At 37.6% G+C, this 15,991-nt stretch overlaps 1 protein-coding gene across 1 annotated transcript in view; it reads left to right on the forward strand.

Moving 5' to 3' along the window:
• SERINC4 (serine incorporator 4) overlaps positions 1–5,569 on the forward strand; it is a 93,139-nt gene extending 87,570 nt beyond the window's left edge. Inside the window, exon 11 of the mRNA XM_044076377.1 lies at positions 5,368–5,569. Coding sequence (XP_043932312.1) covers positions 5,368–5,569 — 202 coding nt within the window. The remainder of the gene's footprint in view (positions 1–5,367) is intronic.
• The last annotated feature ends 10,422 nt before the right edge of the window (positions 5,570–15,991 follow it).

A 15,991-nucleotide genomic window follows, 5' to 3' on the forward strand; every position in this document is an offset into this window, starting at 1 on the left:
TTTTTACTGCCTTGCAACGACTCAAACTGAGAAAATGTAAGTAAAAATGGGAGCACGGTCTGGTCAAACCGACAACTGTCAGGCTTGTCCTACACTAAATAATTTACGAGTATTTGCTTTGTTTTCCTTGTTAAGAACTAAACTGCTGAACATGTCAGCCTGTGCATTCTGCACAAAGTTAAATGTAACAGAGATGCCAAGGCACAACAAAAGGGTGCAGAGTTGAAATCTGTCTGTTATCAACTGCAGGTTAATGGAAAATCTAATTTTACCCTGGCAGACATTTTTTGAGAGAATATCAAGTCTGAAACTCAGATGTGTGCTTAGTGAAGTGGTTGTTTCGAAAGACAAAGACATACACATTAAGTAGCCTTTTTGGACTGCCTTGTAATGAGTCAAACTGCAGAAAATGTCAGAAGCAATGGGAGCACTAACTGGTCAAAGTAACAGTAACATTTTTCCTACATTAAATAATTTACGATGATTTGCTTTATTTCCCCTCTTAAGGACTATACTGCTGAACATATTAAACGTAACAGAGATACCAAGGCACAACAAAAGGGGCAGAGTCCTGTTATCACCTGAAAGTTAATGGGAAAAACTGATTTTGCCCTAGAAGGCATTTTTACAGACAATATCAAGTCTACTACTCGGATGTGCGCTTACTACTTTTGTCCCAAAGATCATGACTCAGCCACAGAGTGGTTCACGAGTGAAAAAACAGTGCAGCACCTTAACATCTGTTTCATTGTCTTTCCAAACAACCACTTCAGGGCAAACAGCTGTGCAATCATTGCGTGCACATGATACAGCATTACAAGTGTTGCCCCAATAATGGAAAAGTACCAAATATTCATCTGATTCACTTGAAAACTAAATAGAACAACACATGAATTTTCAGAACAATACAGAAAATAAAAGCATTTGCTGGCATTATTGCCAATTGCACATGTGATGAAAGGAGGTACTACCAGCACAGCTAACTGGAATTTTGTAAATAATTATATGTCATTTGTGAATCATCATCTTCTTTCGGCTGTTCCCATTAGGGTTCGCCACAGCGGATCATCTGTTTCCATTTCTTCCTGTCCTCTGCATCTTGCTCTGTCACACCAACCACCTGCATATCCTCTCTCACCACATCTATAAACCTTATCTTAGTCCTTCCTCTTTTCCTGTTACCTGGTAGCTTCATCCTTAGCATCTTTTTCCCAATATACTTAGCATCCCTCCTCAGCACATGTCCAAACCAACGTAACCATGCCTCTCTGGCTTTGTCTCCAAAACTTTAAATTTGGGCTGACCCTCTAATATACTTATTCCTAATCCTGTCCACCCTCATCATACCCATTGCAAATCTTAGCATCTTTAACTCTTCCACATCCAGCTCTAACTCCTGCCTTTTTGTCAATGTCACTGCCTCCAACCCATATAACATAGCTGGTCTCACTACCCTCTTGTAGACCTTCCCCTTCACTCTTACTGGTACCCGTCTGTCACAAATCACTCCTGACACTCTTCTCCACCCACTCCATCCTGCCTGTACTCAATTTTGTAAATAATTATATGTCATTTGTGAATATCAAACTGATTTATACAAGATGCTGGTGTTACAAATGCATTAAAACTGTATGTCATGTGTATATCAAGCTGATTTGTATAGATGTTTGTGTTGAAAATGTATTTCTAAAGTGCTTGTGTTTGAGATGTATCCACAGTGTGCCCTACTAGAAGAGAGTGGAAATGTACATGCACTATTGTAACTGTTTAAATGTATATGTTTTAACAGAGGAAACTGGAGGGTTAACTTCAGTCCAGCAAACTTTAGAAAAAATATCTGAAATTAAATCACTTTATAGGCTAAGCCATAAAGATGCTATCTCACAGGTTTCAAGTCAACCAAAGACACAAAGCCAGAGACACAAAGTCTGTACTAGGAAGCTTTATGTATTGTCTTTGGGGTGCACTAATTACTACCCTGGAAGTGTGGAAAAATGCAATTGTTTTATGACTTCCACCATCTGCCAAAGGTCTGAGCAATAGCCCTTGTGTGTGTGTGTGTGTGTGTGTGTGTGTGTGTGTGTGTGTGTGTGTGTGTGTGTGTGTGTGTGTGTGTGTGTGTGTGTGTGCGTGTGTGTATTTTTACAGGTAGGTGCTAAGTCCTGCCAGCTTCCAGAATGGGGGTTTTACATAGGAACTAGAAGTCAGATGACCAGAAATGATGTCATTCTGCAAGCTATCCCAGCAGTAATATTTTAGATATTATTTTGAGAAGTCTCTTGATGAGACAGAGCATTCTGTATTCTGTCTTAGGCCTGACAACAAGAAGGACCATCCACCATATCATCTGCCTTGCTCTATTAAGTAAATTACTAGGGAATAGTGATTCTCTTAGATTCAGTTAGGAATATAGTGAAGTTTAGTTTAGATATTGTTTTTCTTTATTTGTCTGAGCCTGCCCTTCAATTTTTTTAAAATATTTCCTGTGATTATTAAACTCTGATGTCACTGTGAATATATATTTAGTATTGTCTTGTTCTTTTATTGTTTATTATTAAATATATTTAAACCTTTCCTTGTGGCTGATCTTTGTAGAGATATTTACGTTTTGAGAGTATTTGCATATTTATTTGGTGACACTGTGTGGGCCACTCCTAATAGCCTTGCTCTTGGTCAAACTACCATTTATATAGTAGTAATATTACACAGTAAAATTGGACACCTTTTGTTAAGGGCCTTAAAGTGGTAACTACCTTATAGTCTGGGCAAAAGGGGGCATAGCTAGCAAACCTATGCCAGCCTTTCTGAGGGGTGTGTGTGTGTGTGTGTGTGTGTGTGTGTGTGTGTGTGTGTGTGTGTGTGTGTGTGTTGTATGTGTGGATGCTTGATGGGAGAAGGTATAAAATCTAGATTCTCAGTTTGAGTAGTAAGAGGGGATGTTAGAAATTGGTGGGGATCTAATAAATGTAATATATTTGAATACTGTTGTGTCTTTCGGCTTTTCCCGGTTAGGGGTCGCCACAGCAGAACTCCAGTCCACTAATGACTGGCAGTTGATTTTTCCATGCTGAGTTGCCAGCCCTAACGCACAACCTTCAACGAAGGTATGCCCATTCACGCATGTCTCCACGTAGAAGACGCTCTAGCTGGGAGTAGAACCGGTCAGCATTTTACTGTGAGGCGACAACGCTACCGCAGCACCACCACCACAGATAATATATTTGAATACTAAAGGAGAAATATATAGTATAACGGCATGGATAAGTTTTATGTTGTTTTTGGTCATTAATGTAAATGTGAATTAGTGAGACTGGAAATTATAAGTTGGTATGTGATACTCTAACAAAAGAAAAAAAGAAATAATTGACCAGTGGATCCGGGATTCGTATCCAATGGCTAGCCAGCAAACACTAAAACATCAGAAAAAAGGGCAGCATATCTAATGGCCAACTGAAAAAAAAAATAATAACTATGTCTGAAGGATCAGGAGTCCATAGCTAACCAGTAGCCATCCAACAATAGTTAAAACTCCAGAAAAAAAAAACACTATGACCAGTAGCAGGGGTCCATAGTCTACTTGTCTTCTGAAGAATCTTCTTAGGAGCCTTTTGATTCATATACTCTTATAGTTCAGTTTTCAATGGGTTGTAAGATTAGAGCTATCTGGCTGGGTGTAAAACCAGTAACTAGAACATATTGAAAGGAACACAGGCTAGCTGCAATACCAGTTACTGGAACACATTCAAAGGAGCACAGATTAGCAGGCTATGTACTGGGGTTACCAAAGGCAAAGAATAGTGCTATTCAAATTCATTAGAGAGTGTTAGTAGGAGGTGTGTATACAATTACTAAGCATACGAATGGAATAAAATTATTTTAAGGATTGACAGCGATAATGAATGAAGCAGAAGAGGATGGGATATGCTTACAGCATATTTCCATTGTTGAATAATACATGGCTGCAGAAAATGGCAGAGACCAGAGAAAAATTAATGAGGGTAAGGTTTTCATTCAGTTTAATAAAAGGACAAGGTATTCTTGATCAATCCATGGGAAACAATGTAACAAATGCTAAAAGACTACAAAAAAAAAAAGTCAGAAAGATTGAATGGGGTGTGCAGGTTAAAAAGGCCACTTGTCTAGGTTTGTGGTATTCTAAGATGCTAAGTAAAGACAGAGAGAGTGAGACAGAGAGACATAGAGACACAGAAGTGGTATAAGGCTGTGAAAGTAGATGACATGTGAAGACAGTTAGCAAGAGAAAAATATTTGAGGATAGGTTAAATGCAGTTTGATGCAGAAATAAATCATTAAAGGCAGTCACTGCTAATAATGTGCAAACTATACTGGTGACAGATGAAAAATGAAGGTAACGTCTGAAATGGAAAGAAAGTATATAGAGAAAGAGGTTAGGTAGTGTTTATGGGTTTTATAAGTTCTTGCTGCTAGAGAAACTGTTATGTAGGCACGTCAGATGAGACGTGATCACCGACTATGATACTACAAGATGGTTAATACATGTAAAGGGCAGGCTATCTAAAGCAAATAGAGAAAATCTTCAGAACAAAGGGGGAAGTGGTATTCATTCAGTTTACAAGCTCATATGGTTATTATCTGGATTTGGTTCAGCAGCTGTGATTTTTCAGAAAATATTTAGTGAGTAAACTGTAAGTGAATGAATCACTAAGAGTGCACTTTATCTGGATGACATTCTCACAGGTAAGACCAAAACATGATGTTTATCTTCACTACTTTCATGACAGAATGGACTTATGCTTATGAAAAAAAATTGTAGCTTTGTTAACCTTATTACCATGTGCTTCGCTCACATTACTGACAATAATGGCAGTTTATATGCTGGGTGGCCAAGGACTCACATTAATAGACAACCTCAGAGCAACCATAAAACTTTGCAAAATGAGCATTTCATAAATACCCATGTATAATTATTGTTACTCCTTTCTTATATGTAGTGATCACAACTGTTACACCCGGTTATGAATTCTGCAGCTGTGTCAATTATAGATTGACATGCTGGACCCTTTATATTTATTCCAGGATTTCTGCATCTCTGCAGATATTATGTTGTATGTGGAATAGTGTGGACATATAGTCAATTACTAGAACGTAGACCACAAAGGCAATGTAACAAGAGGCTAGAAGTTTATATTCCACAGCAACCACTTGTGGTGTTTCTAGTTTTGAGCAAACTAAATTAATTTCAAGTATGTTGCAGTTATTAATTGATAACATTAATTCAGGAAATAGAATTTTGCTGTAAATGAGACACTGTAAGTTGTTTGAATCATAAAAAATGGATTCCTGTAGTTGAGATGTCCTTCACTCTTTTTTCTTTATCTTCTACAGTTATAAGAATGCCATCTTGGAAACCACCTTTACCCACGGCAGCTGGTCGACTTTTTGGGTGAAAGTTGCATCATGCTGGGCATGTGTCCTTCTTTATTTATTAATCCTCCTTCTGCCTTCTTGCTTGTCTTCAGAATCAGATCATCGCCGGTCACGTGTAATCAGAAGGCACCCTCTGCAGAGAGGCTGCAGCCCTGGGTAGATTCATCACTTCCTGGGACATTGGACATCTAAATATCTGAGTATTTGTAAATGTCAAAAAGTGTACATATAAGCAGCAGTTTGTTCCTTCCATATTGTGATGAAATCCACAGTACTGGACGCTGTATCTAGCAGCTATGGGAAAGTCATGAGCTACATTAGAGAGGAACCATCACATACTAGCATTTAAAACTATGCTTACTACAAAGAAAATTTGGATTGTTGTTGAAATTTCTAATTCTCAATGTTAATAAAGCTCAAGTAAGTATATAAACCACTAGTAGAGCCACAGTACTTCAACAGAGAGCAGAACACTTTGTTGTAAGTGAAACTTGTCAAGGCATAGCCCATTTTCTCTACATTACAGTAACCTTGAACATAGTTTATCTAAGTAAGGATGTGAGCAAAGTCCCCCACATTGAGATTAAGAGGTCACAATTTCACTAGACATACTTTACTGTTGTGTATTTTTGAACGGCTGAATCCCAATGAGGTACCATTTCAATGAGTTTAGTATACAACAGACTGCTATGTTTACCTTCAAAATTGTATGTGTCTGCAATATCTGGTTTGTTTAACTGTTTATCAATTACTTTTCTTTAAGTATGCTTGTATTTTATGCAGGACAATGGACAATATCAACTTACTTTTTGTAATAAGTTCCTACATGCCTTTAAATGTTATCCATTCTCTGCTAATATCTGTAAATATGCATAAATGTATACAGACAAAATGACAAAGTGCATACATTCCTGGTTGTGTAGTATGCAAGAATCTGCTGAGTTCTTTATTATCTGCAGTACCAAATTTACTGTTTTTTATCTGTTCTTCTTTATCTGTGTGTAACCAGTTGCAGCCATTTGGCCATGGACATAGAAGGGATGCAAGGATATAGCCATTGGACTGTCGTCCATCTGGCAGGCCAAGAAGGAGGTTTTATGCCCTACCTCCTTTTCCCTTATGGTTAAGCAGCTTGACAGTTTCATTGCTTTTTCACATGCAAATTGACTGATTATAAAACAATATATATTTACCTTTGATTTGGTTAGACTTTGACTAAGAGTTCCTACCTTCTCTAAGCTGCTTCACATTTATTACAGCCATTTTGTATCATATAATTCTTATAATGATATGCTAATTATTTTTGTATGTCAATATTCAAAAGGAAGCAATACTGCTGATGCAAACATCAACATAACTAATAAGGTATACTCTAGCCTCAATCCTCACCACTAACACCAGTGAGGGGCATCCATATAGGGAAAGGATAATAAATACAGACACAGTAAAGTACAATTTTCCTTAAGAGCACACAGAGATCACAGTCAGTCTGGGGCTGGTTTCTCACTTTCTCTCCAGGTCCCCAATAAGACTTCCCACTGGCACAGCTATAGGGTCCATATCTCAGCCTAGTGGGCAAGCTAAAACCTCCAGCACCCTCTCTGTCCAACCAGTGCTTCATTTCCCTGTCCAAGTAGCTGACACACACACACACACACACACACACACACACACACACACACACACACACACACACACACACACACACTTTGAGATCAGAGTTATATGCAACCACACAGACACCCCTGGGGAAGGCTGGCACAAGTTCTCCAGCTGTGCCCCTTTTACCCAGGATATATGGTAGTACCACTTGCCACCACCCACTAATATTTATCAGTTACTAAAAGGCCCTTATGAAAGGTTGTCCAATTATATTGTGCAATATTATTATCCAAATGATAAATGTGACTGAACAGCAAGGCTATTGGAGTGGCTTTGTACAATATCACTAAATACATGCAATGTACACTTAGCGCTTAAATTATCTCTACACAAAACAGCCACAGTTGAAAGGTTTAAAATATTTAATAATAAATAATAAAAACACAAGACAATACTTCTTACTACACAGTGCTAGTCAAGAGTTCAGAGATCACAGGAAAATGCTTTAAATAATACAGTAGAAAAGTTTTGACATCAGTGCAGAAAAAACTAATCTAACCTTCCTAGTTCCTAGCTGTATCTTAAGAGAAAACACAGTTTTAAAATAAACTTACATACAGAACACAGGCAGTGCTGTTGAGCTGGATGTTCTCAAGACAAATGCTAAATGCACTCATTCTTTCTGTCCTTAAATTGATAGCACAGTACCACTAATTAATTTCAGATTACATCATTTCTTTCTGGTTCCAGGCTAACAGAAACTCAGAGGTTAATAACCCTTTTGATCTTGCAGCTCATCAGGAAGCCAGAGCAATAAAAGAAATTATGCATGCAAATTCCAGCAATTAACTCTGGTCTCAAAACAATAGCCAGAATTCCTTCTTCTAGACATCTCGGCTCTGAGTTTTAGATCAAAGAATTTCACAATGCTTGACTTATCAGCTTTCTTACAGCAGAGTGCACTGTTGTTACATTTTTCCAGTTCAACATCCAATACAATCTTTCACATTTAAGAGAACAATTTTGTGGCTTACATTAATATTTACAAATGACAGAATTATCTACAACATTCTAGCTGGCTGGGCTGGCAGCCTTCATCTGTCTTCACAGTCACACAATGTAATTATTTTAATTAAGGAATTTTGGGTTTCTCACCAAAAATTAATCACTTTTCATTTTATTTTTCTTTATTTCTGGTCCACGATTCTAATGACAGGAAGAACCAGTGACATTTTAATAACAACCTGTCTACTTTAGTTTGCTGTCTGCCATTTTGTAACAGTATTAAACTTGAGGCAGTAAGGAGTGATAAGAATGAGAACATCCTGAACATATCTACTATAAACAACACTGTGACATGTTTGTTGTTTACTAATGATTTATTTGGTTCATTAGTGTGACAGATATGATAAGATTATGTGATGAACATAGATGTGTCTTTGAGGTAGGCTCTTCTTCACTGTATTTGTTTTCCAGATTTGCTTAGCATACTACCACAGACATTAATTTGGTTTATACCATTCACTACTCTCTTGAAATCATTTAACTAGTCTAGTTTATTTTGGCAGACATTGTTTAAATTATTCAAAACTAAGCAAGTGCACACATCAGGGCATACTCCAACAACATCTAAAAAAAAAAGCCAAGTGCAATTTGTTTTTCTTGTGGTACTTCATAGCTGACGATCTACTGCTTCCTGGACCTCTTCTTGTCCTCTGGGTCTACTGGACACTCCTTCTTCCTTCCCCTGGACTTTTTCTGACACATGTTCGGGGTCTGCATGGAAACTGAGGCTCCTGTTACAATGTCTTTCCCTGTCCTGCATGCACTTACTGGATGTTTGAGGATCGACATGCTGGTATATCATCCCACCTCCATGGCTACTCAATCAATGTGCCTCACATACTTCCCTTAAGGACAATGTCCCTCTGCACATCCCTAGGCCCCACTAGTAATCAACTATGAGATGCATGAAGGTGCATGCTCCCCACCTAGGATGGGCATGCCCATCTTTTCCATGCCAGTGCCTCAAGCACACAAGCTGCTAAATGAACCCAGATCACCTGGGCCATAGTCAGGGCTTTATCCACCTATGCCATGGTGCTGACTAAACCAAGCATAACTTACTGAAACTAAATCATGTTATTAAGTACTTCAGCTTGTTTTATATAATGCAAATATTTCCTGTTTCAACAATGAAATATTGTAAATTAGACACAGAACAGTCACATGGATTTTGAAAACAACCAATAAAAATACTTAATTGAGCAGATGTAAAGGTTTGCATTTTAGCACAGGGATCAACGAAAAAACAATAATTTAAAGTGGGAGAGATGCAGTTAAGATTGTCTGCCACATTATTTTTAAATATTATACTTCATTGCATGTCTCCATGCTGAGTGAGATCATTTAAGACAGTAACACCCATAAGTTCAATATAATGCTTATTATCAGCCAGCTTATCATATTTAACTAATGCATTGTTCAAATTGCCCTCTCTGATACCACACAAGCACTTCATATTATGCATTCTAAAAACTCTTTCAGTTTCGCCAATATAAAATCTCTCACACTATCACTACATTGCAGGAAATATGAAGTCATTTTCTTCCTAATTATGTGTTCATAAACATAGCAAGCACTGCATTTAAAAGAACCCCTTAATTTAATTCTATTTTTAGAAAGCATCAACAAATCAAAACAACTCTCACAATATCATGTCTAACTCAATAAATGGGTTATTATACATACAATGTGTATTTGTATACCTGCTTCATGCAAAATACTGGTGTACACTGGATTGATAGCTACAGTTAAACACATAAAAATTGTTCATATTTGCATCTTTTATCTGCACTAACAAATCTCCAGTATACATCTACCAGTTTCCTTACTAGTTGCTTTAAAATAAAAATCTAAGAAAATTAAATGCCTGTTCATTTATGAATCCCATAGTCACAACAACTGGCCTGAAGGGGACAGCACATGTCCTTATGGACTTCTGACAACCCATGTAAATATAGCATTCAGTAATTCTTGATGAACAAGTATTATACAACAATCCCCCATTAATATTCCAAAACGTGCATGCTGATTGGTCAGCATGCACATTGTAAATCAGAGTTATAGTAATGGAAAAAGGTCCGGTCGCCCGGACTTTTTCCATTAGTATAACTCTTTTTTTAAAACAACGGAGAACGCAAGATCTCCGTTGCTGTTTAGACACTGTCTCGCTATGTTAAAGGAGTTTAACATAGCGAGACAACTTTAAAAAAAGTAACAGAGATCTTCCTAACTCCGTTGCCTTTTTTAAAGGTGTCTCGCTATGTTAAACTCCTTTAACATAGTGAGACAGTTTGTAAAAAGCAACGGAGATCTTGCTTTCTCCGTTGCTTTTGCCCTCAGCTCTGATGCACTGTGTAAGCATACGCATGCGCAGTACATCAGAACTGCCTCAGAATACCAGACAGCTGCGGAAGGGCAGCAAGGAGGCATTATACAATGCCATTATTTAAGAAAAATAATTATTTTATTTCTTAAATAATGTCATTGTAGAATAGCAATAACCCACTCCTGGGTGTGGGTAATGCTGGATTTAACCACGGTTGTCTTTGTTTGGCCACTCGGGCTTCGCCCTCGTGACCAAACCACACCAACCGTGGGTAAATCCAGCATTACTGACACGTAGGCGTGGGTTATTGCTATATTATACAATGATGAGTCATTGTTATTCAAAAATGAGCACCCTGATTGGACAGCCCATCTAGTGTGCCTGTTGTAAATCAAGCATATACAAACAGAAGAAGTCCAGTCGCTAAAGTACCATTTATTGACCAGACATTTTTCTGTTGATATATGCTAAGCAGGCATACCTCTCAACTGTACAGATTTTGACAGAAGGTCCAGCTTTTTGCCTCATATTTTTTGTCTGTTCCTCATAAAATCTGTGGTTTTCTGACAAATTGCTGAGCAGTGAAGTCACTAAATAATGACATGTGTTTGAGTTTCAGACTTCATATCCTTCGGACAATGCATACTAACACAAAGAACAGCATTTCCAATCTGTCCCTATTTGAGGCCTCAGTTCCGTTATTTAAGGATTTGTCCACATTTCTTGAGCTAAGAGGTTGATAAGTCTGTACGGACAGCAGACCAAAAACAAATAAAATCAGGTACATTCTGCAAAACTATAGACAAGTATCAGTTTCCCTTGTATTTCTACACTGTCTAAACAGACTCTCATACCTCTGAACTGTGCAGTTTTATAGTTAAAAAAAGCAACACAGATTCTTTTCCTCTGTTGCTTTTATTGCACAGCACTGATGTACTGTGCAAGCATGGGAATGTATGTCACATACGCATGCAAAGTACATGAACAAACATGGAAGAACTGGAAACACTGTGGAGGAGCACTATGGTGTAGTTATACAAAGACATTATTTAAGAAACTCTTCATTGTATAATTGCAATAATTGGCTCGTGGGTATGGGTATATGAGGATTTACCCATGGCTGGCTTTGTTTAATCATTTGGGCTTTGCCATCATGATCAGACCATGTCATCCATGGGTAAATCCTCAGATACTCACATCCACTCTTTGGTTACTGCTTAATTATAAAATTTTTATGACACAGAAATATTAAGCAACATGTCATTAATTAAACAGTGATAATCATTAATCAGCTTATCAAATATACTTTTTCTACACAAATTTGTACATAAAAGAATCCCTAACATATTGAAAATAATTGATACATAATAATTCTTCTTTAACATAACTATTTTTCCCCTTTATAGCGTTGTTTCCTCACAGCAAGAGGTTCTCCCATTCGATTCTCGGCTGGATTGCAGGGAGTGCCTTCTGTGTGAAGTATGCATGTCCTCCCTGCGGTTGGGTGGGCGTTCGAAAGACATGCGTAAATGGACGTGCCTTTGTTGAAGGTTGAACATCGAGCTGGCACCTTGGCATTCGTCAAAATCTACTGCCAATCATTAGCAAACCGGAGTTCCGCTGTGGCGACCCCTAACCGGGAAAAGCCAAAAGACAACAACATCTACAGTATAACTACAATATTATTATAATGACTCTAATTCTTTTGTGTATGACTGTCGAACTGTATATATGCGTGTGAATATACATGTATGTATACACATGCATATATATATATATATATATATATATATATATATATATATATATATATATATTATTACACACACACACACACACACACACACACACACACATATATATATATATATATATATATATATATATATATATATATATATATATGTATATATATATATGTGTGTGTGTGTGTGTGTGTGTGTGTGTATGTATAAGCATAGATTTTCATCAATGAGTGTTTTCATTGAAGGGGAAGAAGCTGGTGCAGGTGATCAAAAATCAGCTGTTCAAAAAGTACCAGCTTTTTATGTTAGAGATTGCAGTACAGTGGGGATTGGGGAATATGCCCTTTCCCCACTGTACTGCAGTCTCAGAGCTGGAATATATGAATATCATGGGGTTTGGAGGGTGCAAGGGGGATTGCCCCTCTGCAAAAACATTTGTTTTATTTATTTTCAGTCCTTTGTAGATTGATGTTTTTTTGCAGTCAGTGAGTTGAAATCAATGATTTCCAGGTCATCAATTTGTGCTGTTGATCAAAATGTAGGTCCCCCCCATGTATAGATGGATACAGAGAAAAATGATGGCAGATTTGTACATATTTAAAGATAACTATATACAAGTGTATGCAGCTTCTGGAACAAAAAAAAGATGTGGTAATTTGAGATAGTACTATTATTAATGGTGCTAGGTGAGGTAAGATACAAAAGGGTTTTAGGAGTTGAGCGTTAATCAGTATAGAGGTTTTTTTTTTTTTAATTTTGTTTGAAAAAGTTTAGTATTATAGTCGAGTCTAAAGTATGGTAGAATTGTATTGTGTAGTTTAGCTACTGCAGCCGAGTGTAGGGGTTAGCATAGTGATTGTTTGGCTATATTTACAGGTCCCTGAGAACAAAAAGTGTTAGGTACCATAACTGGAAAATGCTGAGGAACAGAATGCTGATGTAATTTCTCCATATGAAATCACTGCTGGTGTACATTCTAAGTGTGCACTGTCAGTGATAGCTTGGTTTTTGGAGATTTCTCCCTTCCTCACATCTGTATAACCAGGGCTGCAGATGTGACATAGTACTACACACCAAGTTAGTGGTTGATGTAGAGTTCTGATACAAATGCGCTGTAGTGCATGAATAATAGTGCCAATGTGACACAGAGAAGTTAAACAGCACAACACAGTGGACCACAGAGTCTGTGCTCATTTTAGTTACAGGACTACAGTAGCAGAAGTGAGTACATTGATCTGCATGCACAGCCTATGACCCTACAGCTACCGCTCCAACAAGACTCACATGCACAAAGTGACATCAATGTTCTGTCGCATCTGCCTCCATGCATCTTTCTGTGCTGTTGCTGCAGAACAGCATCCTAACTAACCACATCCACAGGTACTGGTGGGTTGTACTTAATAGTGTAAAAACCTGTACTGCCTTGTAACGTGGGGAATAATCTGTATGGTTTTGACATCAGAGTATGAAGCACAAACAAGATGCAAATGACCAGTAGTATGCAGAAATGGACAGTAATCATAACAAGGTCCATTTACTTCCTGAATTGCTTCCTCCTTCTGTGTACTAGCAGTGCTGATCCAAACTGTCAACGATCACCCCCCCGAAGAAATATTATGTATTCTGCTCTGATATGGCTGCGTACATATACCAACACTGTTGTAGTCCGCTGTTCACAGTACTGCCTTGCTTTGCACACTCAGGGCATTTTGGATTCACATCTTATAAGAGTGAGAAAAATACTGTCCTGTTGTTCACCATAAATATATAGGTGATTCTCCTCACTAGATACGTGTTGTCCCTTCACATGGGGTGCACAGCCTGTGATATGGTGCACTCTTTAAATAATGACCCCCCCAAGTAATGCCTTCTTCTCAAGCACTTTCTATACTTCTTGGTACCTCAAGATGCACAAAGCCACCCCGCTGTATATCCCACCCACTGCATTTCCTTTGTGCAGCTTATTTTCCAAGCATTTATCAATGTGCCATTAAAATGAACAGTGCACAAGGATGCTGCACAGTGGTGCTGTGGTAGCATTGTCGCCTCACAGTAAGACGTTGTCCTGTTCGATTCTCAGCTAGAGTGTCTTCTGTGTGGAGACATGCGTGAATGGGCATACCTTCATTGATGGTTGTGCGTCAGGGCCGGCAACTCGGCATGTAAAAAAATCTACTGCCAATCATTAGTGGACTGGAGTTCCCGCTGTGGCGACCCCTAACCAGAAAAAGCCGAAAGACACAACAACAACAACAACAACAACAAGGATACTGCACAGTATACAATTCATTTCACAATTAACCACACCAACTATGTACTGACAAATGTAAAAGCCTTTACCCAAATCAGGCATCTGTTAGTACAGCAATGCTTTCTGTACTACAGCTGGTGTAAAGAATAAAATGTGGTTTCGAATTTCAACCTTAATCAGAGTATCCTGTGTCTGAATATGTCCTATACATTAACAGCCTACCATTATAACTCACTATTGGAATGAGTACCAGGCATTGCATTACTGCATATCAGATGCTCCGAGCAGCTGAATTGCTTACACAGTGAGTGACATTTTTCAGCATTCATCCTTAGACTAGTATGATTACTCCTGAAAATGTTTCCCTCTCTCTTACAAAATTATTATCCTAAGAACTACATGCTTTTGTTAACTAGGACAGCTTTTATAACTTTTTGTTGCCAAACTATTTTATATAAATTTTGTTAATGTTATGATCAGATCTAACAAAAATTCTGTTTTACTCTTTAAAAAAATAAGAAACTACATATGTCATACATGACAGAGACTTATTACAGTATCTAGTTCTGGTTTGGAACTTTTGTTTCTTTTCAATTATTAGTGTAAGTGAAGGTTTTCCAAAGCAGGCTAACACAGACACACATATCATAGTGTTTGAACTGATTTAAATTTTCATTTAATGTAAACAAATTCACCCTTAATTAAATTTTTTGGGAATTGTTAATATGATTTAGAAAATTATGACGTGAATAAAGATTGCAAGAACATTTTTTAAATACACTAAAAAGCTAGTTATGCTCCACTTAGACTATGGGTCCTATACAACAGGCCTGGAAAAGAAATCATCACATACACATTATGGAATAAAAGTATATCAACATTTTTGCCTATCACAGCCTAAAATATTTTAAGACAAATCACATTCAGGAAATATATTTAGGTAAATACAGGGATGACAATATAGCTTACTTGGACATTTGTCTTATGAAGGATACGATCAACCAGATGTTCTTGTTGAAAATCCATAGAAAGTCTACCTATTCTTACCATTTCCTATATTTTTCCAGCTCAAGGCCACTCAACCAAAAAACAGCAGTAGTCAAAGGGCAATTTGTCTATGCTGCCAGGATGGTCACCCTTGGTAACACTTTTTTGAGTGTTTTGTGTTAAAAGACATTGTCAAAGGAAAAATCTTCAAAGACCAATACACGTAAGGTTTAGTTAAGGTACATTTAATAACTTGCAGCAAGGAGACAAAAACATGCAAATACAAGATTTTGCCTAACTACTAACAGGAAGTATGCTATTCTTATACTGTTTTACAAGACATGGCCTTCTATAGCTGACGTAATCAAACACAACTTTCAGTATTGTTCTACAGCTGATGTTGCTCAGATTTTCTGCTGACATGACTAGATTTGTGAGAAACTTTTGAGAAAAACAACCTGGCCTTGGTGGGCACTAACCCGTTACAGGCCCATATTGTACAATTCTAATACATGTGTTACATTTCAAGGTACTTTTCTAACTCAGGCATAAGCAAATGCTGATTACAATTCATCTTTTCAAACAGTCTTTGTTCTAATTATCTAT

This window comes from Protopterus annectens, chromosome 7.part0 (assembly GCF_019279795.1).
Source record: "Protopterus annectens isolate FY-2018-M chromosome 7.part0, PAN1.0, whole genome shotgun sequence".
NCBI lineage: Eukaryota > Metazoa > Chordata > Ceratodontiformes > Protopteridae > Protopterus > Protopterus annectens.